At 39.3% G+C, this 27,538-nt stretch overlaps 1 protein-coding gene across 1 annotated transcript in view; it reads left to right on the forward strand.

Annotated features, from left to right (window-relative positions):
- Window positions 1-12,258: 12,258 nt before the first annotated feature.
- Window positions 12,259-27,538, forward strand: part of LOC110964492 (collagen alpha-1(XI) chain-like) — a 96,979-nt gene continuing 81,699 nt past the window's right edge. Inside the window, 4 exon segments of the mRNA XM_051953671.1 lie at window positions 12,259-12,661; window positions 19,353-19,517; window positions 22,937-23,144; window positions 24,780-24,942. Coding sequence (XP_051809631.1) covers window positions 12,547-12,661; window positions 19,353-19,517; window positions 22,937-23,144; window positions 24,780-24,942 — 651 coding nt within the window. The 5' untranslated portion in view covers window positions 12,259-12,546.

A 27,538-nucleotide genomic window follows, 5' to 3' on the forward strand; every position in this document is an offset into this window, starting at 1 on the left:
AGGACGCCTGCATAACGGAGCAATGGCAAAGTTCGGACCGCCAGAGCAGTTTGATTTTTCGAAGCCGGCCGAATGGACAATATGGCGCCGCCGCTTCGACCGCTACAGAATAGCCTCGAAGCTTAATAAAGACAGCGGCGAGGTTCAAGTAAACACACTTCTCTACGCCATGGGAAGAGAGGCAGAAGCCATATATGATTCGTTCATGTTTAGTGACAGCGAAGATTCAGAAGCAGACGAGGAAGAAGAAGGTACGGAGAGAACACGTTCAAAGTTGGACTACAGTAAAGTCATTCAAAAGTTCAGCGATCACTTTGTGCCGAAGCGCAACGTTATTCATGACCGCGCATGCTTTTACAAGCGAGTACAGAAGCCTGGTGAATCTGTGGAGGCGTTTGTGAGGAGTTTGTACGAACTAGCCCAATACTGCGAGTTTGGAGCCATGAAAGACGAACAAATCAGAGACAGAATTGTGATAGGCATATCAGACAGCGATGTGTCTCAGAAACTACAGCTTGAAACTAACCTCACACTCGAGAAAGCTATTCAAATAGCAAGACAAAGCGAACAGATAAAGCAACAGAACACCACTATGCGCGCAGACTGCACACTAGATGCAATGAAACAAGGCAGGAGAAGGTCCTATGATAAGAAATGGACTGCGCACAGCCAGCGAGGGAGAGCTGAGGACTGCGAGCCGAGTTCTACAAGCTGCACCCGCTGTAAAAGACAACACGGAAAAACTCAGCCCTGCCCAGCAAGAAACAAAAAGTGCAGGAAATGCAACAAAATCGGACATTTTGAGGTAGCTTGTTTTTCAAAGACTCTCAAGGAAGTAACTGCTGTTCCCTGTGAGCTGGACACTGATGATCAGTTTTTCATTGGAGCAGTGAACAAAGACACTGTTATTGAGCAACAAGGTACAGACGAGGAATGGTTGGTGAACTTACCTGTGAATGGCAACATGGTCGAGTTCAAAATAGATACAGGAGCCGACATTACAGTCATGACACAGGGTGAAGTTAAGAAGCTACAACACTGCCCCCGTCTGGTCGCTCAGCATAAGTCACTGCACGTCACAAGCCCAGGAGGAAAGGTACAATGCTCAGGCAAATTCCTGGCCACAAGCTACTACAAAGGACAAAAGTACAAGTTTTGGATAACTGTTATTACTGGCCCTTATGCACATAACCTGCTTGGTGGGAGTGTAGCCAAGAGAATGGGTCTAGTAAAACGAGTTGATGGCATAAACACAGAACTGTTGGAGGATGTTTTCGGGGACATTGGCCTTCTCAAATGTGATCCGGTCAAGATTGAACTTAAAGCCAATGCAGAGCCCTACTCCTTAACCACACCGCGAAGAGTGCCTTTTCCCCTTTTGCCAAAAGTTGAGGCTGAAATAAAACGTATGTTAACACTGGGGATAATCGAAGAGGTCACAGAGCCCACTGATTGGTGTGCCCCAATGGTACCGGTTGAAAAGAAAAACAGAGAAAGAGTTCGGGTGTGTGTTGACCTCAAGCGTCTAAATAATGCAGTCAGACGTGAAAGGTACATGCTGCCGACGCTGGAGGACATAGCCCCAAAACTAGCGGGAGCAAAAGTGTTCTCCACATTGGATGCATCCTGTGGATTCTGGCAGATCCCGTTGGAAGAAAGCAGCAGAAAACTAACTACTTTCATCACACCTATGGGGCGATTCTGCTTCAAGCGTTTACCTTTTGGGATTACGTCCGCCCCTGAAATTTTCCAAAGACAAATGTCTGAGCTGCTGAGGGGTCACGATGGTGTAGTAGTCGTGATGGACGACGTACTGGTATATGGCATGACAAAAGAAGAACACGATAAGCGTCTGAGCAGAGTTTTGAGAACTATCAAAGAAAGCGGACTAAAACTCAACAAGCAGAAGTGTCATTTTGCACGATCAGAAATACAGTACTTTGGACACATTATCAGCGCTGAGGGAATGAAACCAGACCCCGACAAAGTCAAGGCCATAACCGAAATGCCAAGCCCAACAAACGTGGAAGAGCTCAGGCAGGTCCTAGGCCTCATCAATTACGTGGGACGGTTTCTCCCAGATCTCTCAACCAAGCTCCATCCAATCACAGACCTGCTCAGGAAGGAGAGCAAGTGGACTTGGAACTACGCACAAGAGCAAGCGTTCAAAGAAGTGAAGGAGATGCTTGTATCAGCGCCAGCGCTTATGTATTACGATCCAAAAAGAGAGACTATCATTAGTGCGGATGCCAGCAGCTATGGTTTGGGAGCCACTCTGCTACAGGTACACGAGGGCAAGTTAAAGCCAGTAGCTTTCTGTTCCCGCACTCTAACAGACTCTGAGAAAAGATACTCACAAATTGAGAAAGAGTGTTTGGCAGGAGTATGGGCCTGTGAGAGATTTGCACGGTATGTACAGGGCATGGACAGTTTCCGATTACAAACAGATCACAAACCACTGGTCCCTTTGATAAACACGTACGATTTAGACAGAGCTCCTCCCAGGTGCCAAAGACTTCTAATGCGGCTTTTGAGATTTCAGGTGATTGCAGAGCACGTCCCGGGGAAGCAACTAACTGTGGCGGACGCTCTCTCCAGAAACCCACTGAGCAACACCAGCGACAGCAGTACTGATGACGAGGTACAAGTTTACTTGCAGTCTGTTGTAACGAACGCACCAGTGTCATCTCAAAAACTTAGAGAAATTAAAGCAGCCACACTACAGGACGAAGAGTTGGCAAAAGTCATCAGCCTAATACAAAAAGGCTGGCCACCCAAACGGTCACTGCATCCTTCTCTTCATGGCTATTATTCAGCACGCTCACAGCTTTCAGAGGCAGACGGACTAGTACTGTATCAGGACAGACTGGTCATTCCTGCAGCTCTCAGGCAAGATGTTCTAAAACGCATCCATGAGGGACACCAAGGACTAACGAAGTGTCGCGCCCGAGCAAGGATGTCAGTGTGGTGGCCACGCATCAGCATGGATATTACTCAGCTTGTTTCTACATGCAGATTCTGTATCGAAAATAAACCTTCACTAAGACACGAGCCTCTTCTCACTACTCCCCTGCCAGAAGGACCCTGGCAGCGCATTGCGGCCGACCTATGCGAGTTTGAGAAACAAAACTATCTGATTGTGACTGACTACTATTCCAGAGACATTGAGATTGGTCACCTGTCAAGCATTTCAAGTAGACAGGTCATCGGCAGACTAAAAAGTTTGTTTGTGAGATGGGGAATACCTCTGGAGTTAGTTACCGATAACGGCACACAATTCACTTCAGACGAGTTCAAGCAGTTTTGTGCGGAGTATGGATTCTCACACGTAACTTCCAGCCCGCACTTTCCACAAGCAAACGGGGCTGCAGAGCGTGCCGTCCAAACAGCAAAACATATCCTGAAACAACCAGACCCTCATCTAGCACTAATGTGTTACAGAGCTACTCCGAATACTGCAACTGGTGAGAGCCCAGCAAAGATAATGACAGGGAGACACATTAGAACCACACTGCCAATGCTAGACAACAAAATGCAGTTTGAGCCTGCAAATAAACAAAGCATTCTGCTAAAGGATGCTCAAACCAAATCATCTTACAAGTTTTTCCATGACCGCCATCACTCCGCTCGACCACTTCCCGAGTTACTTCCAGGACAGGACGTCAGAGTAAAGTTGGACGGAGAAAAAGTGTGGAAAACTTCTGCCAAAGTTCTCAGCAAATGTGATGAACCGCGCTCATATTTGGTGAAGATGGACAATGGGGCGGTATCACGCAGGAACAGGAGACATCTCCAACTCATTCCTGATCCAGATGTGCCACAGATACTACCACTGGAGGGCTCCCCAGTAAAACAGCCCAGTAGCCCTCTCAAAGCTGTCCCTGCTGAACAAAAACTGGATACAGGACAATCCAATGAGACTGTTAGACAGCCACAGCACTTAACACCTCATAACGCTGTGCGAGTGACCTCTAGGGGTCGAGCCATAAGAGTTCCCCAGAGGTATAAAGAGTGAGAATGTTAAGAAAAAAAAAAAGGGTTACTGTTGGACAGGAAAGAAAAAAAAAAAAGATACAGTTCTTTTGTTTACATTGCTTTGAAAATGTATGTTCTCATTGTAGCACTGAGGTAACTTTAATCCTAGCGTGTGCAATATATGTTAGTACTGTTGTACAAGTATTCTGAACGCAGTTATATTATAAAAGAAATAACAGAAAAGAGAAAATTGTTTCTTATGATAAAATAATCTACTAAGAAGGGGAGATGTCATGATATGAGCCTACAGGCCACTGTAGTGTCTGCGTCATCACGCACTTACGTAAACAGAACTGTGTCTGTTGTTGGCTCGCCTGTAACGTACCGCAAATGCTGCCCAGTAAAAAGCACTGTTAAGAAGTTAAGACGTCTCTTCCTTCATGTATCATCGCTGTACACGACACAGCTCAAACACCTTTGCTGCACAGGTGGTTAAATCTCACAGTTTTCTATCCAGAGCGATAGGATTGAGACATGAGGTTTTGAACTTTTCTTGTAAGTTAGAGAGAAAGACTGTTTGCATGTTTGCATTTATGTGTTTGTTCAGTGTATAGGCATTATCAAAAGGAGGACACATAGAATAGCTTGAATACAATATGCTTGAAATGTATACACTATCTGTGCATTGTATCTTCCCTTCACTCTATATGTGACATCCTGCTGCTAAATAAGTTATTTTCATAAACTGATTAGCCTGCACATTAAAATCAATGACAGGTGAAGTGTTACTGATGGGTGATCATGTTACAGTTGAATGTTCTGCTGGGAAACTTCGGTTCCTCAGTTCTCATTCATAAGGATGCTATTTTTTCATTTTTTATCCACCTAAACATTCTGGCAGTCCATACACACCTCCCCATGGCAACCCCACTTTTTTTTTTAAATACAGATTTTTACCAATAAAATGAACATAATGTGTTGAAGAGACCTGCAGTTAATCATGCCTAATGCTAAAGACAGGTTGTTCAGATTTTTTGTGTGAAATTGTCTATTCTATTACAGGTTTATGCCAAACTGCTATCTCATTTGTTGGTTGCTCTTACTTGTCTTTCTTTTACACTAGTGAGTAATGACTTCACAATATGAAAACAGGCAACTTTACAAAGTCTGAAAGTGCAAATACACCTCCGCAATTCTTAACAAAGTCCCACTAGGTGAAACTGTCTGGGCACCACATGTACCTTTCACAAACATGCCCAGACAAACATACATTCCACTCAGTGGTTGTGCGGTCTGCAGTGTCTAGAATGCATCCCTCTCCACCCCCATCCAGTCATGTGGTGCTTTCTGGTTTGATATTTCATAGTAATGAGCAGCTCTTGAGGCTACATCAACTTGAGATATGTAATGTGAGTGTGGTAGCACATGTCTGGTTCTAAATTTGTTCATGCTGCAGCTTTTGTAGGCATAAAGATGAAGGGAATCCTCATTCAAGCAGAAACCTGGGTTCGAAGTCTTCTTGTCATCCAGCTGAGGAAACTCTGAGCACCCACTGAACTTCTACATGCTAGAGGGTTGCTGACTTATATGTGGCAGAAGAAAATGAAAAGCGATTTTTCCACAGTCCTCAAGTGGAAGCATACTAAGTGACTAGAGGAAATTCTGCTTTACATCTAGACTGAAGAAGTTTCCATTACACTGTACAGAATTTCACAGAGCTTCATACTGATCTTTTTTTTACAGTGGTGGCAGGAGTGCCAACAAGTTTTACAGATGGTATCGCCAATATTTAGTGGTGTTACCGTCAAATATCAGTATATGAGCATTAGCACAAAAAGAGATTAAACGAGGATGTGTGAGGAGGAGGATGAGCCCATGTCATGTGTGTTTTGGGGACTATTTCTTTAGTAGAAAGAAAACTGTGGAAAACTTGTTCTCTGCATGAGGATTGCTTGGAACAGAAATGACGTACTTTGTGGTACAATCTTCAAATGATGTTCAGAAAACAACCAGATCTTTTCCACAAAATAAAATTAGATAGATAGCTTATATTAAGTCTAACCAGATACAACTGCCAAATGTGAAACTGTTTTCGTAAACCTCACCTGTTTGTTGTGCAATAAGCTTTTAGACGCAGAAAGGTATATAAAATTAAGATGACATATTATATGGTACTGCAGTGCATGTGGACTAACACAAGGGTTTTTGGCAGAAAAATATCAGAACTGAATTTAGTCAATTTATGGTACATTACTTTGGTAAAGCAGAGATTCTTTAGCAGTAATAGTGAACACCTCTATAACACACAGCTTGGCTTTCTCACTTACCTGGTTAATGTTGCCTTAAGGGTGAAAGCACGGGAAGAGGAACTTAGCTGTGCATAGCTTGTGCTGCGAGCTTTCAATGGGCAGTTTTGAAGTGTTTAGTTAGTTTGTGGAGTCAGTTGTAAACTACCAGCATTGGCACCACCCCAGTCTGCACAATTTACACAATGCATCTCATTCTTCTCTGTATTGTATCTTAGCCAAGGAAACTACTCTAACCATTCAGTTCCAAGTACATTTGTTTTTGCGTCGCCTGTCTCCTGTGTCTCTCCTGCCTTTTCTGCAGCACTTGTAGATGTGTTTGGAGCAAAAGGAGACTTAATTAGACTTGATTTCATTACTGCCCACAATACAGAATGTCTTTCATTGCTTGCTGCTACTATTAATGTAAAGATGTTGCTATGATAACCTTGCAGAGATAGTTTCCTCATAGCTGTGGCTGTAGCTTTATTATTCAAAAGTGATGTTTGTGATTTGTTGCAGTTTCCCCATTCTTATAAAAATCACTCACATTTAATATATTATTGGTTGCAAATCGCATAAATACACAGAACAATATCTCAGTATGCCTTCAAAGAGCTTTCTTTCTTGAACTGAAATGCCGCAACTCAAGTGACTCTAAATTTGCTGACATCTAGACTTGTCTACTGTTTCTGGCAGAAGAAGAAATTTAGTCTGAAACTTGAAAGCGCTCTGATTAAAAACTGCTTCCAGTAGAAAAACAAAGTTACTGGGCAACATTTTTAAGCCCTTTCTGTTTTTATAGCTGGTCTGGGCTGAACCGTGCATAGAGTAGAAACCTATTATAGAATAATTATACAATGTCATCTTGGTACACATTGGTAGTAAATGCATCAGTTGTAATCATATGCTTTCAGCTGCAAAGAGGGCAGCTCTAAAGCCAAGCCTTTTTGAAAATTGTAGACTGGTCCTGAAACAAGCATCTATAAGCAGACACTGGATGTCTGTCACTACATTTTGTCGGCTGACTGAGCCAGGCTGAAAAGGACAACTGAAGACTTTCGTTTCAGTTGTTCACATGTCTTCTCTGCCAATGCGGGCCTATTCAGATCAAACCAAACATTTTGGGCTACAGTCCCAGGAAATGACATGAACAAGAGGTTCTGACATTCTCTGCCAAACAGCTTGAAGAAAATAACAAACAAACAAAAAAAAAACAACCATCTGCCAGAAACCAATACCCAGCATGCTTTCAAGAAAGTTTTCTACTGCTGAGCAAGCACAAGTTCATCAAATTTTGTCACACATGGATATTGCAAATGATTGAAACAGTCTGTTAGCCACGGAGCTACTTCAGTCACACTTAAACAAGCATTTGACACAAGAGCCATCTTTTTTTTTCAGCAAATCTGTAGGCCAAAGTGATTGTTTTTCATCACTCATTCACCATTTGACTATAAAGGCAAGACAGCAGCTATAGTTTTAATTTCTCTGCCCAAAAAATTATGCCAGAAAAGCAAGTTACTGTATGCATCTCCAGGTCTATGTGCATGTCTCTAGCCCTCTAGCAACCTTCACTACTGGTTGTGTGGGATGGTTAGGCTGTGAACACTGGACACCTTCTGGCTCTGTCACCATAAAGCTGGCAACTGTGGCTCTGAGAGAAGGATTTCTGTGAAACTGGGTGCAGACATGCATTCCCTCCTCAAGATGACTTGTGACACTATGCTCTGACATTACATCTGGTGGCATCAGTATAGTCAAGTTATTCCTTTTTTTTATTTGTCTGATACATGGGTCATTCCAGGAAGACAAGTTATTCAAATTTCAAAAAAAAAAAAAACGTTCTCTTTTACAATTGTCTGCTACATATTCATCAATAATAGGTAATAAACAATCAAAGACTTGACTGACTCAGCTTACACATCAATGGTACCATTTTTGTTTCGTGTTTTATTTGTTGTTTGCTATCCCAACTCTAATCACAGAAGCAGGATTGCTAATCCATGCTAATGCTAGCTTTTTCTTCACCAGTAGAAGCTAGATATTTAGCTAGTTGTTACTGCTGACCACGAGGACAAACTTACAGATGGAAAAAAGTCAAAGAATTAGTCTTATCCTGAAAATATGCATAACAGGATTGCATGAGGGGGAGTGAGACATTCAATCAATGTTATGAAAATATGAAAAATAGAAGAGAGGACATAGCTTTGCTCTACCCATCCTTTTGGAAAAGTGTTTGATGATAATTCCAATGTATCATGTGATTCACTGTTTTGTCCTTCTTCTACAAGCTAAAAAGGGTATGCTTACAGGGTTGGGTGCATGTTGTGGGACACACGTTCCATGCATAATAGTTGTTATTTAAAATTTTATGTTGATTAAAAAATGTTCCCACATTACAAGAGTCACCAATCTAAAAAACAAACAAACAACTAATACCAAAAAAGGGAGTTTTAAATTTAATTTTAACTGTTTTATTTGAGATTCAGTTTGGTCACCAGGGAGGTGGGACAAGAAGAAAATGGTAGTTTCGGGGGAACTCTAGACTTATTTGGTATTTTAAGAAATATTTTCAGACATTCTTTTCTCTTGCTTTTTTTTTAGATTTGGTCTCAGGACAATCAGATTTACACAACAACCGCATGTTTTTGTATTTTTTACATGGATTATTTGAAATTTGATATGTGGGATGTAAAATGTCCTCCAATTCTGGAATGATCCACTTCCGTTTAGGACCTGCATCATAAATGTATTAACATTCACGTCAGAAACAAATGTGCTGTGCTTAAACACATTAATAAATATCAGCCTGACAATTTGGGCTCAAGGTTTCTTCCTGTTAAAATGGAGGGTTTTTTTCTTGACGCCATTGCCTTAGGGTTTGCTCTGGGGGTTCAGGCACAAGAGTTCTGTAAAGCATCTTGAGACAATTTGAATTGTAATTAGCACTCTATATATAAAATTGAGTTGAAGTGAGTTCAATAACACACTTAGCTAACATGAGAGACATGGAAAACTTTTTATCTGCTCAATATCAGAATGATACCATTGTCTCTATGTCATTACCATGCTGACATTAGCACCTGGATACCTACTTAAATATTTAAAGATTCACTAATATGGCTATGGACACTTAGTGTTGTTATCATTATCAGTACTTAGGTTCACATTAGTCATTTTGGCTAAAATTCACTTGACTTGACTTTGAAAGGATGTCTAGGCATGCTGAATGGTATTTTTTGGAGTCTCCATCCCTTTACTTGATCCAAACCATCACAGTTTAATTACTCACACCTGCACCATGCTGTGCAAAACTCTTCACTCCCTCAACACACTGAATATCTGCTCAGCCTATGGTTCTAATTTCTGCCTTGTTTAAACACATTAATACCAACAAATTTTCTGGAAATGTGTTTGGCTTTGTGTAATAATGGCTGTTGCACTGTTAAATCCATCTTTCATTGTATACAAGAAATAACAAATCAGGGGAGGAACTCTATAGCTACCACCTGTGGTTCCATTCATTGTTCCAGTCAGCTTTTTACCATTAATTTGTACCAGCCCTCAGAAGCCCTGCTGTCAGAAAAAAATAAAATCTTTTCTCCTGGAGGAAACTCCTACAGTCTGGAAAACATTTCATTTTGGCCATTGTGGCTTTTATATTAGCAAGTGGCCCATACCGGGGTTATTCAGACTCTCGTTTCACATTCTTATGCTTTCAGGAAACGTCTAAAATAACAGCTCCACCCCGTCGCTTAATTTGCATTTGGTGTGTTGAATTTATTTCAGTGTCCCTCCTCCTGTATCTTTTTCCTTTCCTATTCTTACAAGTTGGTTTTTCATTGGCTAAAATTTAAGAAACCAGACAATTCCCTTTATTTGCAGTGTTATTTTTTTGTGTTATTGTCCTTCATTTGATAAAGCCATGGTTAAAGGTGCTGCTAGGGTTCTGGTATCTGTAGGATACTGCAATGGGTCTAGTAATTGGTTTGTAGAGATGTGATGTTCACAAACGAGTCAGTGGTTTGAACGGTTCTTTTAAGTGAACACTGAGAACCGGTTCACAGTTGCGAGATGTTCATATGTGCTAATGGCCCATGATTTCTTCACGTCACCTGTCTGCCCCATGAGTCTGAGTTCACACTGCCTTCATGTGAACGACAAACGATATCGCTGAGTCTGCATGATCCACAGCACACTCCATTCACATGAATGCATTTATAAATGCAGCTAACTTAGAGGAGGAGGAGGAGTGTGAGTGCTGTCTGAGTCCAGCTGACTGGAGACTGGAGAGGAGCCACATTTACTGCTTTATCAGGGAGGAGGAGATAATAGCAAAGACAAAAAAAAAACATTAATGAGCCAGGAAATGTAGCAGGATTTGGATGCACTTTGCTGGGGACAACACGCAAGCTAGAGCACAATGCAATATTTGTCAGAAAACATCTCTTTCAAGTCCTGGTCAACAAACAACGTACAGTGCCATATATCATAGATATACACAACCGTTCAAAAGTTTGGGATTACTTAGAAATGCCCTCATTTTCAATGAAGATAATAATAAATGAATCAGAAATGCAGTCTGGACATTGTTAATGTGGTAAATGACTATTCTAGCTGGAAATGGCTGATTTTTAATGGAATATCTCCATAGGGGTAGAGAGTCCAATTTCCAGCAACCATCACTCCTGTGTTCTAATGCTACATTGTGTTAGCTAATGGTGTTGAAAGGCTAATTGATGATTAGAAACCCTTGTGTAATCACACTGTGAATAACAGTGTGAGTTTTCATGGAAAACATGAAAGTGCCTGGCTAACCCTAACCCTAACTTTTGAATGGTAGTATGTATATATATATATATATATATATATACACACACACATATATATATATATATATATATATATATATATAAAAACAAGAAAAGCACTCGGAGTGCAGTACTCCACCAACACTGCTCAGTCGTTGTATAATTTCTGATGGTTAAGTCCTGATAAGCCTGCAGCTGTGAATTTGCAATCATGTGATCATCAGCAGGCAGCTGATGTAGTGTTCACTTATTGTCATAGTTACAGTGATGCTGTGCTGCTATCTCATATTGATACGGAAATCCTTAACATATCCAGACTATAAGACTCATCATTGCCAAAATGTAATCAGGTGGTCCTTGTATTATTTCTGTCCTTTCCTAAAAATTTCATTCCAAACCCATTATTCCATTTTTGTGTAATGTTAGGCACTGACAGAAAAACGTGCACCGATTGTCACACAACTCCACCGCGTTCCTCGACGGAGGAACAATAACAAAAACAATGTAAACCACATAAGAACATTTTAAAAATATAAGAAAAACTATAAAAAATAAGAAATAAGAAAAATGTATATATGTATATAAAAATATAAATAAAACTCAATAGAGTATACAAAGAGTTCATTTGCAAAAACAGGAAACTCCGTTTTATAAATTTCCTGAAAACTCATTTTTTTATTGTTTACTTGAGATAATAATAATAATAATAATAATAACACTAATAATTTATTTTTTCTCTATTTTGTCATGTATTTTTCAACTGAGTCAAATCCACTCAGCTTCAGTTTGATTGGTATTATCACAAGTAAACAATAAAAAAAGTTTTCTGAAAATTTATCAAAACAGAGTTACCTGTTTTTGCAAATGAACTCTTCATATATTTGTGGGATGTGTCAGTTTGAATTACTCTGATCCACATCCATATTTCATAACTGCTACCAGAGATTGCTTGATAAAAAACAGATCCTCCTGGTTGACTTGTAAAAAAAAAATGAATATAACAAGGAGCCAGTCTTTTGAACGGCTCTTTGAAAGGAACGGCTCCTCAAGATCCGGCTCCCTTTAAAGAGCCAAAAATCCCATTTCTTTTTTCTCCTGGATGTGGTGATGCTCTGCTTCACTGTGTGTAGACCTCTTCTAAGGCATTGGGGGCGGGCTCCGAGACAACTTTCCCGACTGGTGATTTGATGAACGGAGGATTTTCCAGTGTCAGTATCCTACAGTCGGTTCAGGTTCAGAGTTGCGGCGTTTGTCCTGCCTCCTCACGGTGCGTTTTTCATGAAAACCCTTCACCATCAGTGAGAGAGCTGGGTTTAAGGGGGAGCGGATCTGAAGGGCCCAGTCTGGCTGATAGAGGCATCCATATACTTTTACACATGGCGCTGTAGTATAAGCACATTTTCTGTGGATTGTGGAAGGGACCTCATTTTCAAGAAAACCGCCCGTTTTCTGTACAGCTGCGGGCGCTCACCATGGAGACGAAAAGATGGACAACCAGGTGGAAAACGAAAAAGTGGCTCTGGGATTCAACGTTAATCTCCGTGGCCACATTAATTTTAATCCTACAAGCTGCCAGTGTCCGAGCAGGTAAGAAGCTGCATGTTGCTTCAATCACACCAGTCCCTCTGCCAACTCCAGGGCATCCCGGACTCTGAGAGCGTCCTGCAGGCTGGCAGACGGCCCATAGATGGCAGCAGGCGTAGCGACTGGCTCTTCACTTTTATTCCAATTAATGCCTGTCGACATCAGTTACACCCACCTTAACTCAGTTTATGCACACTTTCATTTTCTATGTTTGCTTTTTTACGCTATCCAAAACAATTTTCCATTTCTGTTTTCATTTTATGAGAATGGCTCCAAATTGTAGCTTTTCAAGTGTGCCACTGATTGGCACCAAAATGAAACGATATCATGCGACTGCAACCTCAGCCATGATTTAAGAGCCGTTTAATAAATGGGTCTGCTGTGACATCAAGGGTTGTTTCTCTAAGCCTTGTGATTGACTTTATAGCAGTTATATAGACACTTACATTATTCTTGAACTTTACTCCACTGCGAGTAATCTTTCCAAATTCCTTTTGGACCAGAAGTGATTTAAGCTTGGCACAAACAGACAGAGATGCCTCTTTTGTCTTTCCTCTGTGGGTAATATCTGCCATCCAGGTGCGGTCAGCGAGGAGAGGGGAGGAGGGGGCTGACAGCGTTGATATCTTTGACACAAATACTCTGCGTAAAAGGTGCGCGTATAGTCAGTGAGCAACAATGACGCTCATTAGTGATGCCAAAGTTGGTGTAATATACACTCCGCTGCATCGTATATGACCCTAATATGAACAGTGTGACAAGATCATTTTACGCACCTTTACACACGACATTTACGCACGACGTTTGATATTATAACCGGCAGGATACACAGAAAACATTCATATCTTTAATAATAAAAAAAAGTGAGGGCACTAAGAGCCCAATAGTTAAATCAAATCCACCAAAGCTGTAAAATTGGCACAACATATTCCTTTGTTATTTTAATTGATAAACCATAGGTTACCTTATTGATATCATAACTTGGCAGATGCCCTTCTGTAAATTCTAGTCCGCTTTAAATATTTATGTTTCGTGATGGATAATGGAAGCTTCTATGAAAACTGGGCTCACGACTGTGGAATTCTGGGAGTGAAATTCATATTCAGACCTGAAGGATCACCATCTTTCCACATTATCCAGGCTCCCACTGCTTCCAAGAAGGGGCGTTGATGGAAAAATAGAAAAAAATCAGGGCATTTTCTTTGCTTTATAAGCATATGTGGGTCACAATGAATTCTTTTATTATTTCCTTTGTCTGGAAAATCATAGGGACATCCATACTTTGTTTTTGCCAGGATAAAATTGTGTGAGTTAAAGCTGTGTGTCTATTTTGAACATTTTGCTTTTAATATTTGCAGTTTTGACGTCCCATTAAGACCAACATCATCCCTTGTCTTTAAGTACTGTGCATTTTTTTTGATACTTCTTCAACAGACGGCAAATTGCAGAGATGCAAAATTAAAAGAACATGAAAGCAAATACCACAGTGGCATGGTTAGCCCATTGCCAATCTTTCTTCACTCTGACAGATATTTAAACTAACCATAATTGCATGATGTGCTAGCAAACATTTGCAGGCTCTCCGATGTACTTTAATTGCCGACTATGCTGCCAACTCTCAGTAGATGGCAGTGACACGAGAAAGACCGACAAGACATCCCAAGATGCTGCTGCATGACCACAGAGCCACAGAAACATTAAGTCAGAATATCATAGATTTAAAAGCTAATCACAAATGTAAACCTAAACATCAAACCGTATGACTCTGTTGAGTTATGAGATGAGGAGTGCAGGAATTTTTGCCTATAGAACTGTAAATGGTATTTTAATGTGTTAGGGTGTACTGGTGAAATTGCTTTAATGATTTTAACAGAGTTTTCACATGTCACTACATGCTTTACTGCCTCAGGGGAAATCACTCTCCTTAGGAGCTTGTTAGCATGGCACATACTATATCACAAGTCCCCCAACAGCAGTCAGGAAGATGTGTCATTAAAAATCAGAGAGACTGACAAATTACCCCTCAGACAAGATTGTGGAGAGTCTGAAACTGCTTTGGTACCTTTGGCACGAGAAAACTGTCTCCTCTCTCTTGTGGTTTTACATCCTTATCATTAGAATATGGTGTATTTCTTTTTACGGGAGTAGTATGGGAGTCTTTTTGTCAGGATGTTTTGAGGGCATAGCGTGTTGGCTTGACCTCCTACAAGGCTGAAAAGTTTTTCAAAAGCTGTGCCTACTCATTTGGGGTCTTTAATGGTTTTTGGATATTGCCTGTTTTTCAGGGCTTCTGTGAAGAAATGGTTGTGGAAGGAGAGGGACTGAAAAGTCGGGGTGGGGGGTGCTGGTGGGTGGGTCTGTGTGTGTGTGTGTGTGTGTGTGTGTGTGTGTGTGTGTGTGTGTGTGTGTGTGTGTGTGTGTGCGCACGCGCGTCGGGGGTGGGGGTGGGGGGGTTCCTGGCCAATTCAGCACATCTGGAATATATGAGGCCTTGAGGTATGCAGTAATGCAGAAAGGCATTCTGAAACTCACAAAGAGACCTTTAGTCCAAGCTTTCTTTTTTTTCAACAACCAGTAGCTCTGTACTCAGGACAATATTCAGAAGAGCCACAGACTATTTTCCTTTTTATGAGGCATTTTGTGTGAAGTTTAAAACTTGGCATTTGGTATTTCACATTTCTACTATATTCTGTCTGTGCTCACGTCAGAGGTCAGACTGGCAGTCTGTCTATTGAATTGCTGTTTGTGGGGTGTCAGACATTAAATCTTTTCTCTCCCTCTCTTGCCCAGATGATAAACATTACTATGAGGATGACTTCTTTAGTTAGTTTAGTTTAGTTTAGTTTATTTCAGTCAGCATCCAAAACAACAAATTAACAATAAACAATTACTGTTGGGCAACGACTGAAAAGGCATAGGCTGAAGCACAGCTTATATCGCCTACCCTTATCACAACTTAGATTTTCACACTGAAAAAAATAAAAACAAAAATCCAGAGAAGAATTTTACAGAAGCTTACATTTTTGCCTTACAATAAATTTTTAAATAAGATTCCATTAACTTGGCTTTAAGCTTTCTCTAGAAATCAAATCAATCAATAGAAATCAAAAGAAAATTAAGTCTTTGCTTGATCTTCCAGTAGTGCAGCTTATTGGATGCTTATACTCTCACCAAATCAAATTCATAAACTGAGGCATCAAGTCGGCATAACTGACTCCACTCCTGCTCGTCACTTAAAGAGCAGCTCTTCACATGATCTAAGACTTGAGACAGGACCCTTGAGCATGTGCTCAAATCAAGAGGGTTTGATTCAGCTGTTATTTTTTTGGTCACAGGAGAAGCAGCTACAGGGATGAGGCCTTCTCACTTTAGTCTCATGTATGTTTTAGTTAGGGGGGTATAGGGAGTGGTGCCAGTGCCATAATGGTTTCAGCATGTGGACTTCTAGCTCCACCCATCACCCCCTACTGATCACTGAAAACGAACAGGAACTGTATAATCAGCACTTCCTCAAAGGGAAATGTTGTGAAAATAATGCATTTTCTGTAGATTAAAGTTGAAATATTTTGAGAAGAGGCCCCACAGAAAATTGTGGTAAACACAATTAAGGTTATATATTTTTCCATAAGGAAAGAACATATGATTGTTCCACTGAGTGGAAAGGGGTTACAACACTATTTCCTTAAATTTTATTTCTTTATATACAACTGTCACCCCCAGCATATGCTATTTTGGTTTGTCTGTGTCTTCTCCAAACGTTCCTCCTGGTTTTCCTCCTGGTTTAATGCAGTATTACAAGGCCAATGAGGAGATTTTCTCCTATGTAGATTTCAACAAAGGCTTTAGTCTGATCTCTTTAAATTATTTTCCCACAAAGCTGTCTTGCTGGTATCAAACACGAGTCTACATTTTCTTCTATAAAGACAGATTTTAACATTAAACATGTTATATTTTTGGTATTATAAGCTGACCGTTCAGACATTGTTTAGCATTGCAGGGCAATTGAAGAAGACTCAGCATGTCTCTGGACTCAGTGAAAAGACAAATTAGTGACAGATATGGGATGTCTGGAAACAGTTATGCTAGTTTTTTGTTATCATAGTTTCTTTAACAGTTATACAAGTAGCTTTTAATGCTTTGGGTGAACTAAGTTTGGCTTGGAATGGACATTTATTTGCTTGTCATTTTATTTTCTGCAGAATTGATGTGCAGAGGTAAAGTCTTTGTTTTTACTTCAGTATATACACTACCGTTCAAAAAAGAAATGTCTTTATTTTTGAAAGAAAAACTTTTTTCAATGAAGATAACATTAAATGAATCAGAAATCCAGTCTAGACTTTGTTAATATGGTAAATGACTATTCTCGCTGGAAGTGACTGATATTTAATTGAATATCTCCATAGGGGTACAGAGGACCATTTCCAGCAACCATCACTCCTGTGTTCTAATGCTACATTGTGTTAGCTAATGGTGTTGAAAGGCTAACTGATGATTAGAAAAATCGTGTGCAATTATGTTAGCACATGAATAAAAGTGTGAGTTTTCATGGAAAACATGAAATTGCCTGGGTGACCACAAACTTTTGAACAGTAGTGTACATTGCATTACAAGAATGTACAGATGATTTTAGATGCGGTGTACGTCATTAAATTACCAATTCCAGTGCTTACCAACATTGATAGTAAGCGATCAATTTATTGAACTATGCATCTTCTAAAAGAGGATGTAACTGCTTTTCCTCTCAGAAAGGAAAACTTGATTTCATAAGCAACACAATTCATTCTTTCTCATTTCACTACACTTAACTACATTTGCTATTTCTATCTACAATAACACTCTTAATGATCTTACATTAATGACCACTCCCTACTGTATTTTTGAACTAGTGCAGCCTCAGGCACACATGCATTAAGTTTAGATGACGTTGTACTGTACGTCAGCACTCCTGTTTATACACCGACCTTAAAGCATACCCTATTAGGTTTCCTAAATCCTCTCATAATCACACTGTAACTAAGGTTGTGCCTCGAGGAACTGGAGAAGGAGGTTTAAGAAGAAGAACAGTTTCACTAGGAGACAGAGTAAAATACTCGAATGCAGCAAGAGTTGGACAACAGCAGGACAGACAAAAAATAGGAAACAGGGAAACAGACCCAGTGATCAGTAGCAATGAGTTTTACCACCCAATAGATGCTATGGCTTTTTGGCTGTGGGGCTAATGGTGGAGGAGTGGAGGGGGGCAATTATGTCTGCTGAAAGGTTCTTAACAATTTTACTGCTTCTCTGCCAAGGCAGCTCATAAAGGAACAACTGGTTGAACTGACAGATTTGGCCAACAGTCCCTGAACAGGCGCAGGCCGTAATGTTTGTAATGTTTGATTTATTATCAAAACGCCAGGCTGATTACATTCTCTATTAACTGCTAAACTAAGTCATCAGTGTCCTATACAATGACATGCAAAATATGCACTAATAATACAACAAAAAACAAAAAATGTCAAGCAAATGTCATGCATCATGTTAATTTGTCTTTAATTATATATGTATGCATTACTTCATTTGGTTTAATCTATACTGAATTATTAACTTTCTTTATAGTAGCGCATACATCTAGCATGGTATTAGCAGTCAGTTCATTCTCTGCTTACATGATGCACTAAGCCTGTGTTTCCAGCAGACTGAGAATTACTTGACTTGTAAGAGTTGACTTTGAAATAATACCATACTGCACTAACTGTGATCTTTAACAGCTTGTGAATGCAGCATCAAAGGATAAATTTTAAATAACCTTAACTTTGATCTGCATTTTCACATACACTGTTTACAATAATATAGGCAGCAGTGAGATAACTTTATTATTTATAACAATTAAAGACTAGAAAAGCGCTCAGAGAGCGCAGTACTCCAACAAGGCTGTTCATTCCCCCATATGACATTGTCAAAAATGCAGCATTTTTTTTTTTTAGAAATGCAGCATTTGTTTATTAGTTATTGATGATCATAAATCATGACAACATATAATGTGGCCATTTTATATAGATGTACCCACAAACAAAATGACCTTGTGGTGAGCACAGGGATATGTATGTTATGTACTGATACCGAATTGCGTGACTTAAATATATAGCAGGCGGCGGGACCTGATGGAACTTGGAAACATCCCCACAATTTAATCAGTTGTTCCTTGTATCATTTCCAATGGATAAGTCCCAATAAGTCTGCAATGGCTGATTTGTAGTAGGACCACAATCATGTGATCGTTAGCAGGTAGCTAACATAGTGTTCACTTGTCATAGTTGCAGTGTTGCCACTATATCTCACAATGATACAGAAAACTCCGTGGATCCAGAATATAAGCCATATCATTGCCAAAATGTAATGACTTGATCCTTGTATCATTTCTGACCTTCCCTGAAAATTTCATACAAATCCATTCATCTATTTTTGAGTAATGTTGCAAACAGACAGACAGACAGACATACCAACGCCGACTGTCACATAACTCCACCACATTCCTTTGCGGAATAATGACAAAAACTATCCCCTCCGTGAAACCATTTCTTTCCTTTGGCAAAAATGCTGTTTGCGTGACAGCTGAATTCTACAAATAGCTCATTACTATGCAAATGTTATTTAATTTTGTTGCTCATGTATTGTTTGATAATATAATCTATTCACTGTTCTACTCCAACAGCAGAACCAGTGGATGTACTGAAGGTGCTAGACTTCCAGAGCTCTCCTGAAGGAGTACGGAAAACACCAGGCTTCTGCACAGTCCGGAGAGGATCCAAACCTGACATAGCTTACCGAGTGGGAAAAAAGGTTCAGATCAGCACTCCAACCAAAGAGCTCTTCCCAGGTAAACTCCTCCACTCACAGTTTATGAGCATTTTACACTAAAACTGAATCAGGAAGCTGTCTAAGTTGGTTCTTCCAGACAGAAGAAGAATATCTCAGTAATGTGCATGGAATTAAATTGTTCACAGGATTTCCCAGCTCATCTTAGTATCTTATGCTATATATGAAAGAACTCCAAAGATATGAAAATAGCAGAAAGTTGTAATGCTTCTGAGTCTTGCTGATTCCTCATTGTGCTGTTCAGGAAATAGCATTTTACATTATAGCCTGTGTCACACTCTGAGGATGACTGAATTTAATATAGTCAAAGTTTGTGAAATTAAAGGATCTCAGTGATGGAGGTTGCTGTCGTATTTGTATAGAAAATCTCATAAAAGCAGTTTGTGTGCAGGAACACTTATAAAATCTCACTGTAGGATAAGCTGTTCTGCCTTTATGCAGGACAAAGAGCAAATGAGGATGTGCTATCATGCTCACAACTGCAATGCTCAGTTGTTAAAATTAAGCACATATAATGGTGAGTTTATTACTTGATTAGAGTAAAATGCAAACTATAGGTGAAACTGATGGGAATGTCATTCATTTTACAGGGTTTATTCAGGATATATTGAAAGACCTGATAGCAACTTTGGATGAAAAGTCAAGGGATCATCAGGCTTATTGCATTTATTAAAATATTATGACATATTAACCAATAGTGGTAGAGATATTCTATTCTAGACCAAAGTACTACAGTGACAGACATCTCTGATGCCACACTGCTTGCATAGCACCTCAAACAAAGAACAGTTTAAATGAAAGTGGGACACTTTGATGATGGTTTTTGTTTATTTGTCTTTAACCACTTAATGGCAAAATAAAACATCCATCCCTCCATTCATTAACTATACACCGCTTAATCCTCATTAGGGTCGCAGAGGGGCTGGAGCCTGTCCCAGCTGACTTAGGGTGAAGGCTGAGGACACGCTGGACAGGTCACCAGTCTATCACAGGGCTACATAGAGAGACAAACAATCACAATCACATTGACGATGAACAATTTAGAGTTACCAATAAATCTCAGCATGTTTTTGGACTGTGGGAGGAAGCTGGAGTACCCAGAAAAAACCCACGCATACACAGGGAGAACATATCAACTCCATGCAGAAAGATCCCGGGAAGGCCAGAACCCAAACCGGGGATCTTCTAGCTACAAGGAAAAAGTGCTAACCACTGAGCTACTGTGCATCACTTTAGTGAAGCTCTTCACTACAAACACCTGTCTTCTACGACACAGTGCAGACTTTCTGCAATCAATTCTAAACAGTCCTCATGAGCTTCTGTAGTGTTCTGGTGGGCTCCAGGAGACCACTGGGGATAAGAGTCACTGTGGAGTATGAAATATTATGTAAACTCAAGCTGCGAGTTACGAGAGCTAAAACCAGATATTTGTCATTTGATATTTTGAGGAAACCCACACTTATTACAGAAAAATAATGATATGATTCCTTTTAATTATGTTCTGTGGGTTGATCTTGTCTGCTTAAGTGTCTGGTCCTAGGTTTGATTGTTAGCAGATTCAAGTACACATGTGGTTGCAGTAGTGAAATCTCAAAGAGCTCTCAGATTATATGTGCATTACTTGACTCCAAATCTGCTGCCTGACTATTGTTGAGAAATAAATCCATTCTTATTTTATTAGGATAGAGTGTGGTCAGAGGAATCAGCTAATCAAAATGTTCAGCAACTAACCACTGAGGATAAGACCTTTAACAGATGTAAATTTGCTGTTAGTTAATTTACAGTGTTATTGATGAAATATGAAAAAAAAACATGCTGTGTTACCATAAACAAGTATAGAATGTATAATGAAATACTAATCAAATTAATCAGTTCTTTCTTTCTGGGGCAAAATGCAAAAAAAAAAAAAAAAAAAAAAAGCCACAAATTGCTCACCTACTTAAAATGACTTGGCAAGAAAGTGTAGAGAGGTTTATTAGGAACTGAGTGTTTTGAAATAAATTGTCCCAGTCTGTGCAGCATTTGGATGGATTTCAAAGACCAAAAAAGTGCCAGAAACAGTAGTTTTAGGTATTAGACAGTACGTGTGTGTAATTTTTGGCTTCAACTGGCAGCACACCTTGCATTTTCTCGAAAGGAAATTTGAGGAATATAATTGGGTTTGAGAGGTGAGATGTTGGAGGTGCCCTGAAGTAAAGTGTCAAAAGGCCCTCAGTCAGAATAATTGGACTTTTATTTGATCAGTATTCGTCATTTTTTCATTGAACCAAGCTGTTCTGGTTTTAGAAATATGACATTTATTTGAGTTGTTGTATTTACATCCCTCATAAAATTAATGTCGCTGCATCACAACTATTGGCCTCTTTCAGGATATGCCAAGGTCTCTTTCAGCTTCCTTAATAAACCCTGCTACAGGCCCAGTCGTCTAGACTTGGGGGTTTATTGTGAAAAGAGAAGGTTGGAGAGCTAATAAACTTACCATTATTCCTTTTAGTCATTACAATAAAATTGCCCTTGTAATGACATTGGTAGAAGATGTGTAAAAGACAGGGTGTAAGATGAAGGGGAGTCTGCATGAGCACATATTGCTTCCCATTAGAATACTTTTTGTACAGGTTATGTGGAGAAGTTCTGTTTTCAAGGCAGTACAGCTGTAACATTTTGAGGAAGATGCCTTTGTCTGTCCTTACTGAGAGTCAGGAGAAGCATGAGAAGACTGATGGCATTTCAATGTCTGTACAGAAATATGAAGCACCAGTAACCACTTAGATAAATAGCTAGCCAAAAAACAAAAAAAATCTACTAGCACATCTAAAGCTATTTAAACAGTGTTTTAGATTTCATTTGTTGCATCTATACAAAAATAACACAACGGCAGAGTTATGTCATTAAGTTTAATTAAAAACACTGTGGTTATACTGCAGTTTCCTCTTGTGTAATTGAATTAACCCGAAACAGAGCATTGTTGTAAAACTTGTTCATTTACCATGATGAGTTTTTAACTACACTACCGTTTCGAGTGACTTAGAAATGTCCTTATTTCTGAATGTAAAGCAGTTTTTTCAATGAAGATTCCATTAAATGAATCAGAAATACAGTCTAGTTAATGTGGTAAGTGACTATTCTAGCTGGAAATGGCTGACTTTTAATGGAATATCTACATAGGGGTACAGAGGAACATTTCCAGCAACCATCACTCCTGTGTTCTAATGCTACATTGTGTTAGCTAATGGTGTTGAAAGGCAAATTGATGGTTAGAAAACCTTTGTGCAATTATGTTAGCACATTAGTAAAAGTGTGAGTTTTCATGGACAACATGAAATTGCTTAGGTGACCCCAAACTTTTGAATGGTAGTGTACATATCTGCTGATCTTCAATGAAATACCGACCTACATGCCTGCTGGTTGTTTCACCTTCAGGGGGAGTTTTCCCAGAAGATTTCTCTATCCTGTTTACCATCAAGCCTGGCCTCCAGTCCTTCCTGTTGTCTGTGTACAACCAGAAAGGCATTCAGCAGCTGGGTGTGGAGTTAGGCCGTACCCCCATATTCCTGTATGATGACCAGCATGGCAAGCCTGCCCCGGAAGAGTACCATTTATTCCGCTCCATCAACCTTGCTGATGGCAAGTAAGTGACTCTAGAAAGCTTTAATATACTGGAGGGCAGATGTGGGTGTCTGACGTTTTGGTCCTCTGGATCTTTGCTTTTTCGTATCCCATTGTGTAGTTAGTTCTTGAATTTATTATGAAGCTTGTGAGATCAGCTCAGAAACAAAACAGAACATTTTGAAGCCCATCTTGATCATTTTATCAAGATTTATAGGTCATATTTTATGCTTAACAAAACCAATCTGGTTAAAGTATTTTCTCAAGCACTCAAAACATGCTTCACCGATCTATCCTGGTGAACTGACACACAATCCAGCCCATTTATTGTCATCATATGTTTGTTTAGTCATTAATATCATTTGGAACAAGTCAGACAGTAATGACAAATAAATGGCTGGCAACAATTTATGACAGCTTTTGTGTTTCTGAATTATTTACTGCTGCGGTATAGTGATATGCAGTAATGGGCAGAGTCTTCATAGAATGCATAGTTGTCCAATGAAGCTGTTAAAGATCAGTGTTAAAAGTTGCCATCAATCATTCATATTAATGCTAGCTGAAAGGCCTTGAAGTTATTTCATGGGCTGTTTTTTGTCTCTAATAAATTATGTTTGGGGAAAAAACATTACAGTGTAAATCTACAGTAAAATACTAGCTTTCCGTTACAGTTTTGCAAATTATGTAGCTTTGACACAAATTAAATGTACCCATCCCTTTCTATATGAGCTTATGAATAAACCAAAGCTAACTCTGAACTTTGACACAAATTCTGCTCACATTTAATTTACTTAAACTCGAATTGAAATATTGAAATGAATTTCATGAGAAAATATGAATCATAGTTCTCAAAATTAAGCAAAACAAGGCTTGAAATATTTTATGTTTCATATAATGAATACGGAACATGTAAAAGTTTACCTTTTTAATTAACCTCCAAAAAAAGAAAGTAACATTTCCGCGACATTCAATTTTTTGACCTGTATTGAAATCTGTAAGAGAATGACCTACTTCTCTACTACTGCTGCTTACCTAATCATTTTCCTATTGGTTTATCATCTTAATTCACAGTTTCAAGACTTTTTGAATACAGCATGGTGTTTATTTCCTAAATAATAGTCCCATTTAAAGGAATATATGTTTTAGGGTGATGTTAGGTCATTGATTTCTCAGTCAGATCCATCCTTTGCTCATTACATCCAGTTCAAAAGAGGAAGATGGCAAATGCCAAAGTCGAGGCCTCTTTTATATACATTCTATGGTTTCTTTCAGCCCTGCGACAGACTGGCTACCTGTCCAGGGTGTCCCCTGCCTTCACCCGAGTCAGCTGGGATATGCTCCAGCAACCCCTGCGACCCTAGTGAGGATAAAGCGGTGTATAGAGAATGGATGGCTGGTTTCTTTCAGACAGAGTTAGACTAGCTGTTTATTTGTGCCTCAGGTCTTGGAAGCGATGCCAAGTTAACCAGCTGCTGCCTGTAGCTTTAATCTTATAAATACAAGAGCAGTATCAGTTTTCCCATCCAACTCCATACAAGAAAGGGAATAAGCATATTTCCCACAATATTAAACAATTCCTTTAGCTACAGCAGTTCTCTTAAATAGGAAGTGGAAAAGGCTTTTTGTTACATGTCTGACCTCCTCCTTTGCTCTACAGATGGCATCGTGTAGCAATCAGTGTGGAAAAGAAAAATGTTACCATCATTGTGGACTGTAAGAAAAAGGTGACCAGGCCACTTGCCAGAAGCGACCAGGCCGTCATCAGCACAGACGGCATTACTGTGTTCGGCACCAGAATCCTGGATGAGGAGGTCTTTGAGGTAAGACGGCTATGTGGAATCCTTTCTCATCTAACTTAAGCTGTCTGTGTTGTGATGGTTGTGGTGTGAATTGATTCAAAGGACGGATAGGGACATTTTGAAAAATGTGCTTATTTTGTTTATTTGCCAAGATGTGGTCTGTTGTGTCAATGTTAGCACTGAAGCAGAGGTTAGTGTGATACTTGTCATCATTGTACTGGCCGCCGAGAACTTGTTATGGTATTTTTACAGTAGTTAACGGTCCATGAAACTACAATTAAAGTTGTTTTATAATTCTGCCTGTGTTTGGGGGAGGTTAAAATCTACCAGCTTTTTAGGTGCTGGTAGATGTGAACTTTAGAGAGAGTTACTCTTGCACTATTGTCCTGCCAGTCTTGACTTTAAAGTAGGCTAACCCCCTCCTGGCTCTAGTTTGTTACTTAACATGCAAATATGAGAGTGGGAGCAATGTTTTTATCCACATTTGAAAGAAATTGTCTAAAAAACATTTCAAAGTGTGGAACTGCTGCTTTAATGCTTTCTTCGGTTTTTATGGGGAGAAAAACGGATAATACCGCTCAAACGTTTGGGGTCACTTCGAAATGTCCTTATTTTGGAAAAAAAAGCAATTTTTTTTCAATGAAGATAACATTAAATTAATCAGAAAAACAGTCTGGAAATTTTTGATGTAGTAAATGACTATTCTAGCTGGAAATGGCTGATCTTTAATGGAATATCTACATAGGGGTACAGAGGAACATTTCCAGCAACCATCACTCCTGTGTTCTAATGCTACATTATGTTAGCTAATCGTGCTGAAAGGTTAATTGATGATTAAAAAATACTTGTGCAATTACGCTAGCACATGAATAAAAGTGTGAGTTTTCATGGAAAACATGAAATTGTCTGGGTGACCCCAAACTTTTGAACGGTAGTGCAAATACCATCAATGCTATATTGGTAACTTTATCGCTGTCATTCCTTTCAACGGGTTTTTAAATTTGATGCATCTTTCTAAAGATTAAATTCATGATACCTCTGGTACTGATATCTGTGTTCAAACACTTTATTTATCTCCACTGTTTACACAGAAGTGACTTTGATAAATGCAATGAAGACATTCACCACTAGATCGAAACGATTGCGTTATGAGGAATTTGCAGAAAGCGTACCTACATGCCAGCGATTTCTTCATTGTTGTTTTACTTGGATATAATTAAAAGCATGTGGTCTTAGTCTCAATGAATCTCATTTACCATTGTAAAAAAGAACAATGTTTGTTTGTAATCCTTTAAGTCCAAATGCTTTCAGGGCAGACATTTTGTCTTTTATTAACTCAGCATATAGTGAAGGGTGAATTTTATTGGCAATAGAATAACGATATTGGCTTAGTGTACTTGGCAAGCGACATAGGCAATGTTTGTGATACGGCTCCTCGTAGAGTACGTTGTCCAGCAAGCTTTTTCTCTTGATGCTGCTTGGTTTTCCTAGAATACTTAACTGGAATAGGATAAACAGAATTCTATTAGTCTTCATTTGCCAATACAAGACAGTGAGTTATTTAAGCTGCATGTGTTTTCCCACTATTTGTAAGAAGATTTCATATTACTCCATCAATAGCTGTGGCTATCAGGTAAAACCAGAATTCCCTCCTGATCTGGTGGTTATTAGATCAGAGCTACCAACTTTAGCACTGGTAGTTTTGTGCTCAGTGGAAAATGTGAGTTGAATGGTAGCTGTGAAGACAATAGCCTCTCTTTGATGTCAGCATATGGAATGTTACTAACTAAAACAGCCTGCAAAATGTTTGCCTCCAGGTTAGAGATGAATTTCCACAGTGAAGCCACTTGAAAATATGATGCCGCTTCTATTTATTGTTTTTGGCAAGCTGATAAGGATTTTAAGCATACAGGCAATTAGAGCTGAGACAGTATGATTTACAGCTTTATTTTTTGCACATATCACATCTACTATAGTAAATTAAATTATCTTTATAGCAATAGGAGTGTTAGAATGAATGCCACAGTGATTAGTGTTAGTTCTGTAATTAAGGTAATTAAGATTGAAAAGGATAAAAGTAGACTTAGCATTTTCTGCAAGCCTTTTCTATTTTTAAACTTGTTTTAAGAGCAGCCATTTGGCTTTTGTGAGTGCTCTTTGTTTGAACATACATTACTCTAAATGGTATTAAATTACAGAGTAATTTGTTTTGCTCCTCTAAAATCCAGAGAAAGTGATTCCTTTTGTTCCACAAGTTTAAACTTTTTGCACATTGCAAGGTGGTTTTAATCAGTGTATCAGACAATAGCAGTGTTGCTGTGGCCCAGCTAGAGCTGCAGCAATATAGGCTGCAATTATTTCCACTTCATGTTTAATAACCATAGATCTGTTGATTGCAAAATTGCCATGTGTGGGAAAGCTGCACTGTTAATGGTAAAAGATCTTACTAACTGCAAAAGTGTTGGTTCCTATAGCAAAAAACAAAAACAAAACAGAAAAAAAACAGCTCTGCAAGTAGATGTGAGCCATATGTTTGGTTTAGGGTTTGCTTGTTGGATTATGCTTTGGCATCCACTCTAAATATACCGCTGTTGCAGGTAAATAACAATATGATTTC

This window comes from Acanthochromis polyacanthus, chromosome 9 (genome assembly GCF_021347895.1).
Source record: "Acanthochromis polyacanthus isolate Apoly-LR-REF ecotype Palm Island chromosome 9, KAUST_Apoly_ChrSc, whole genome shotgun sequence".
Taxonomy (NCBI): Eukaryota; Metazoa; Chordata; class Actinopteri; family Pomacentridae; genus Acanthochromis; species Acanthochromis polyacanthus.